Source organism: Wasmannia auropunctata, unplaced genomic scaffold, assembly GCF_000956235.1.
Source record: "Wasmannia auropunctata unplaced genomic scaffold, wasmannia.A_1.0 LD336076.1, whole genome shotgun sequence".
Classification (NCBI taxonomy): domain Eukaryota; kingdom Metazoa; phylum Arthropoda; class Insecta; order Hymenoptera; family Formicidae; genus Wasmannia; species Wasmannia auropunctata.
Window position 1 is genome coordinate 7681813 of NW_012026814.1, and position 6480 is coordinate 7688292.

A 6480-nucleotide genomic window follows, 5' to 3' on the forward strand; every position below is an offset into this window, starting at 1 on the left:
TATCCCCTGTGTGCCTTGTCGACTCAGTTAATGAAAAATTGGGGGTTCCATTTAAAAAATTCAAAGTGACCTTGTCCTGTATATATACAGGGTGCCCCAGAAAGGTCGTATGTCCTTTCACTGGCAGATTCTAGAGAGCATTCTAAGACGAAAACTCTTATACAAAAATGTCGAAGCTATAATACTTTTTAAATTATAATCGATTAAAGTTATCCTATTACGGCATCTGAAATTCGCGCGCTCAGCCATGGTACATTGCGCGCGCGATTACGGGGTGCCCTTGTCCATTGACTCACATTTAAATATTGACATAATTGATGCGCTTATCGCAAAAATATCTAATTATCGAAATTGAGTTTCTTATTTGAAAACATTAATGATTTTATAAGTTAATAACGCTTTAAGTTTAAAAATCGAATTTTGACAGTTAGGTTACTTTTGCTGTAGGCATCTCAATTTTTCATACAATGATAATGTAGACCGTTGGAATATACATGAGCACTCGGCGTGATATTTATATTATGTTTATACATGTATTTGCTGGGTCGAGGGACAGGAGCCGGCGACGTGCCGGAGCGTGATTGGGCCACGACAGAGAGCCCTTGTGACAACGCTCGGTTTCGTCGGTCCCGGGAATCGGCCGCAGCGAGAGTCGTTTCCCGCCAGGCGAATAAAGTTGTACTTAGTTCCTGAAACGTACTCTAGTCTTTTCTACCCATAATACGCCTACAATCTCAGAAGTGGGATTCGAGGAGCTAGAATCTTAGTCGGTTCGTAAGATTCATCGCGATTTTACCCGCGCGCGAGTGGTATCGGGACGCGTGGTGTGCTCTGTGGGAGTGCGCGTGCGGGGCTGTGGCAGTTTCCGGCGACGTCAAGCTCCGGATCCTGCGTGAGCAGAGTGCACGCGGCGGCGTACCGTTTTCCGTATCGCATCCGTCGCGAGGGAGATGGAAACGCCTCAGGGCGATAGTTTTACGGTGGCCGAGCTGAGGAGATTGAGCCCTTCGCGAGAGGGGATTGCCGTCTGGGGGAGCGAAATCGGAATTGATCCAACGTTTAGAAAGAAACGACCCGAGCGTCTGGACAGCGTTGACCGTGCGACGGGAGGCGTCGCGCGTGGCCGGCGCTCTGAGTTTGGACAACGCGTTGGAAAACGTAAGCGGCATGGAGGACGAAATGGCGGGAGTCACAGTGGCGCAAGAGGAGCGCGAGAACGTTCCACCGGAACCGGAGGAACGTATATTGCAAATGGAGCTGGCCTTTTTACGTCGAGAAAAAGAATTATGGGAAAGAAAGCGGCAGATATTGCTGCGAGAACGAGAACTGGCCCGAGGTGCGGCGGCGACGCCGCAATCGTCGAGCGACGTTGTTTCCGGGATCGGTGGCGTCAGGGGCATCAAAGAATTATTACTGGAGTTTGATGCGACGGAGAACACATTTTAAAGATGGAGAAACCAGCTCGAGCTCCTAAGAAACACCTACCAAAACCACCTACTTGATGAAAATTCGGCGAAAGTTCTGATTGGCTCCCGATTGAGGGGACACGCGTTAGCGTGGTTTTACTCAAAAGCGGAGCATGTAGCATTAAATACCGAGAATCTCCTGACAGAAATGGAGCGAATGTTCGATTTGCGCCAGGGTAAATTAACGCTCCGGAGGGAGTTCGAGGCACGCGTCTGGAGGGGCAATGAGCCTTTTTGCAATTACTACCACGAGAAGGATCTTGGCCAACCGGGTTCCGGTCGCAGAGGATGAGCTCCTGGACTACCTGATCGAGGGTATAGTGGACACGCAGCTGCAGAACCAGGCGCGCTTGATGAGATTTCAATCAAAAACAGAATTACTGATGGCATTTAAAAAAATTAACACCGAGCCCAATAGACAGCGGAGAGACATCACCAAACCGGCTGTCGGTGGAACGGGATCGACGGGGGTGTCGGTGAGATGCAACCAAGGCCGGCAGGTGGGGCATTCCGCGGCGCAATGCGGACAGCCTCCAATTCTGCGAATCTGCTATGTGTGTGGATCATCGGAGCACTTGGCCGGGGATGTTCTAAGCGCGCGCGATCATCGGCGGTGGAGACGGCTGCGAAGCCGACACAGAAGATACCGGTGAACTTGGTGCAGTCTACGCCTCCAGAGCCATACACAATTGACATCAGTATCTCGGCTGACGACGAATGCGGTAACTCAGTGAACTATAATGTAAGCGCAATAATCGATTCCGGTTCACCAATTAGCCTCATTAAAAGCAGTTGCGTTCCGAGCGTGCTTTGCTTGCCCGTGGACGAGAGTGCGGGCCGGTTCTATGGGATTAATGGTTCACGACTTTGAGTCGACGGCGTTTTTTGCGGTAGCGTCGAAGTCCATGACGTACGCGTGGGAATAAGATTTCATGTCGTTCCGGACGACACTATGCTTTTTAATGTTCTCTTGGGAAGGGATTTCTTGACGTGTCCGTCGATGCACGTTACGCTCGGGAAAACCGTTATGATTGCCAGCGTTGGCGAGGCTGACGATGCTGATCAAATAATGCACATCGAAAATCGCAATGATCCTCTTTGCGTGCGGAACGTGTTGCAAATCGGTGTGGGCGAGAGAGAAGTCCGAGAAATTTGCGATGCGTACAAATCGTGCTACCTCAACAACTTACGGGCCGACAGTCGCATACCGGATTTTGAAATGGCTATTGTACTCAAGCATGATCAGCCAATAAGTTCGCGTCCGCGTAGATTATCGTTTGCGGATAAAGAGGCATTGCGTAGAATGTTAGACGAGCTCATAGATAAGGGGATCATCCATTGTAGCGATTCATCGTACGCGAGCCCCATAGTGCTCACAAAAAAAAGGATGGCAGCCTTCGGCTGTGCGTTGATTATCGCGAATTAAATAAGAGATCACCATACGAGATAATTTCCCGACTAAATTAATTGATGATAACATCGATCGATTGAAAGATAAGAACTACTTCACAATCTTAGATTTAAAAGATGGGTTCCATCACGTTAAGGTGCACCCAGATTCAATAAAGTACACGGCGTTTGTGACGCCACTGGGGCAGTTCGAATATTTGCGCATGCCATTTGGGTTAACTAATGCGCCGCGCGTATTCCAGCGCTTACATTCGATATTCGCACCGTTGGTTCGAGAGAATAAAATTTTGCTTTACTTGGATGATATCTTAATCGCGACGAGAGACATCAGTGAGCACGTCGGAATTCTGCGCAGTGTCTTCGAATTGGCCGGTAGGCATCGCTTGCAGTTTTGCCTTGATAAATGTTATTTCGCGCAGACAGAAATTAAATATTTGGGCTATTGCGTTAGTGGACACGGAATCCGCCCAACCGATGAGAATATCGAGTCGGTATTGAACTACCCGGTTCCGCGTAATGTGAAGGAAGTACAGCGGTTCATCGGGTTGGCAAGCTACTTTCGCCGATTTATCCCAGGGTTCTCGATAATAGCCGGTACATTATATGAATTAAATGATAAAAAAGAATGTTCCTTTCGTGTTCGAAACCGTGGAGAATGCTGCGTTCAAGACCCTCAAAAACTGTTTAGCGAGTAAACCGGTATTAGCGGTCTACTCGCCACATGCGGATACAGAACTGCATTGCGATGCAAGCGCGAGCGGCTTTGGCGGAATTTTACTGCAAAAGCAAGGCGATGGAACGTGGCGACCGATCTCGTTCTGGAGTCAGAGAACGACGCCGGTCGAGGCGAGGTATCACAGTTTCGAATTGGAGTGTCTCGCTGTCGTATACGCCGTTAAGCGATTTCACGTCTATCTCGCGGGACGAAAATTTAAAATCATAACGGACTGTGATAGCTTTCGCTTTACACTAAACAAAAAAACGTAAACCCTCGAATTTCGCGCTGGGCGCTTTTCCTACAGAATTACGATTACGAGATTGTTCACCGTCCAGGAAAGCGTATGAACCATGTGGACGCACTTAGCCGCTGTCACAGCGTGCTCGTGCTCGAGGGCAGCACGTTCGAGCGTACCTTGTCCGTATGCCAGGACCGCGACAAGGAAATTTCCGAAATCCGCGACAAACTCGAAAAGGGCGATATAAAATATTATGAATTGCGCAAAGGCCTGGTGTACCGGAAAGATAAGAATAAGAAATTGTTGTTTTACGTACCCCAATCGATGGAGGCTAATGTAATTAGAACTTGTCACGACGATCTGGGCCACGTAAGGATCGATAAAGTAATTGACAACTTAACAAAGGTTTATTGGTTCCCTCAGATGCGCGACAAAATAAAAAAATATATCGCGAATTGCCTGCGGTGTGTAGAATTTTCGCCGCCAAGCGGCAAGGCGGAAGGCACTTACATAGTATTCCGAAGGATAATTTGCCTTTTGCGACGATTCATATCGATCATCTTGGACCTTTGGAGAAAACAAAAAAAAATATCGGTATTTGCTCGTCGTGATTGATGCCTTCACAAAATTTATCCGACTCTATCCGTGTAAATCAACCGCGGCCGAGGAATCGATCGGATATCTCCGCGATTATTTTCGAGCGTACAGCAGGCCGAACCGTTTGATCTCGGATAGAGGCACTTGCTTTACGGCCGACGCATTTGCTGAATTTTTGAAATCCAAGATGATCAAACATGTTTTAATCGCCGTGGGGACTCCAAGGGCTAATGGTCAGGTAGAGCGATTTAACAGGATTATAATTCCGATGTTGGCAAAGCTAAGCGAGTCACCTTCCGATTGGGACTCGGTTCTACACAGGATCGAGTATTATCTTAATAATACGATGTGTCGCGCGACCAGCGAGACCCCTGCTCGCTTGTTATTTGGCCTAGGACAAAAAGGAGAGCCAAACGATTTGCTGCGCGATTTCCTTCAGCTCCTCAAAGTGCCTCTTCGGAACGCAATTTCGACCAATTGCGACAAGATGCCGCAACAAACATCGAAATGATCTTAGCAACAGAATACCGAGCGATATAATTTAAGGCGGAAAGCGGCGCGCCCATATAAGGTTGGCGATTATGTAGAAATTAGAAACATCGATACTACCGTGGGCATAAATAAAAAACTCATACCAAAATTTAAAGGACCATACGTTGTAAAAAAGGTACTGGATCGGTACGTCGTAACCGACGTCGACGGATTCCAATTGGTACAGCGACCGTATACCGGCGTTGTAGCGCCTGACCGAATGCGCCCATACGTGCAAAATTAATATTATACGTCATAATTATACTTCAATTTTATATTATTGTAAAAAGTAAAATAAATTTTCGACAAAGACGCGTTCATCAACGCGACGTATTTGGCGGAGACGGTCAACGGTCAGAATGGCCGAACTGTAGACTGTTGGAATGTACATGAGCGCTCGGCGTGATATTTATATTATGTTTATACATGTATTTACTGGGTCGAGGGACAGCAGCCGGCGACGTGCCGGAGCGTGATTGGGCACGTTAGAGAGCCCTTGTAACAACGCTCGATTTCGTCGGTCCCGGGAATCGACCGCAGCGTCGTTTCCCGCCAGGCGAATAAAGTTGTACTTAACTCCTGAAACGTACTCTAGTCTTTTCTATCCATAATACGCCTACAATCAAGAGATCGCTTTTAAGCTTTGTCTCGTTTATTTATGATTATTTTTAATATCAGTATAATATTACAAAATATTAATGAATAAAAGTAAGATAAGAGAAATAGTATTAATTTTAAAAATAATAAAATTTAAGGAAAAGTAAGATAAGACAAATGGTATTAATTTGAAAAAGAAATTGGCTAGAAATTGGCCTTCCCGATCACCGGATCTAAATTCTATGGACTTTTTTTTTATGAGGTCACTTAAAACAATATATTTACCAAGAACCGATTGGTGATCTCGAAAAATTAGAAGACAAAATAATAGAAGCCATTGCCACTTTATCGCCTAATATGATTATTAGCGCTACAACAAATCTTCTTCGATGCGCCCAATTGTGTATTGAGTGCGATGGTGGCCACTTCGAACAGTTCCTGTAACTCTCATTATTTTTAAAATTAATACCATTTCTCTTAGCTTATTTTTCCTTAAATTCATTATTTTTAAAATCATTTCTTATATCTTATTTTTATTCATTGATATTTTGTAATATTATACTGATAATAAAAATAATCACAAATAAACGAGACAAAACTTAAAAGCGATCTCTTTGTTATTGTATAAAAATTGAGACGCCTACAGCAAAAGTAACCTAACTGTCAAAATTCGATTTTTAAACTTAAAACGTTATTAACTTATAAAATCATTAATGTTTTCAAATAAGAAACTGAATTTCGATAATTAGATATTTTTGCGATAAGCGCATCAATTATGTCAATATTTAAATGTGAGTCAATGGACAAGGGCACCCCGCAATCGCGCGCGCAATGTATCATGCCTGAGCGCGCGAATTTCAGACGCCGTAATAGGATAACTTTAATCGGTTATAATTTGAAAAGTATTATAGCCTCGACATTTT

General features: G+C 45.1%; 1 protein-coding gene across 1 annotated transcript; it reads left to right on the top strand.

Annotated features, from left to right (window-relative positions):
* The first annotated feature begins 2493 nt into the window (after positions 1–2493).
* Positions 2494–5204, top strand: LOC105449550. The gene is made up of 5 exons (XM_011688808.1): positions 2494–2869; positions 3565–3761; positions 3899–4216; positions 4617–4877; positions 4947–5204. The coding sequence occupies exons 1-5, from the start codon at positions 2494–2496 to the stop codon at positions 5202–5204; spliced, it is 1410 nt and encodes a 469-aa protein (XP_011687110.1).
* Positions 5205–6480: the final 1276 nt, after the last annotated feature.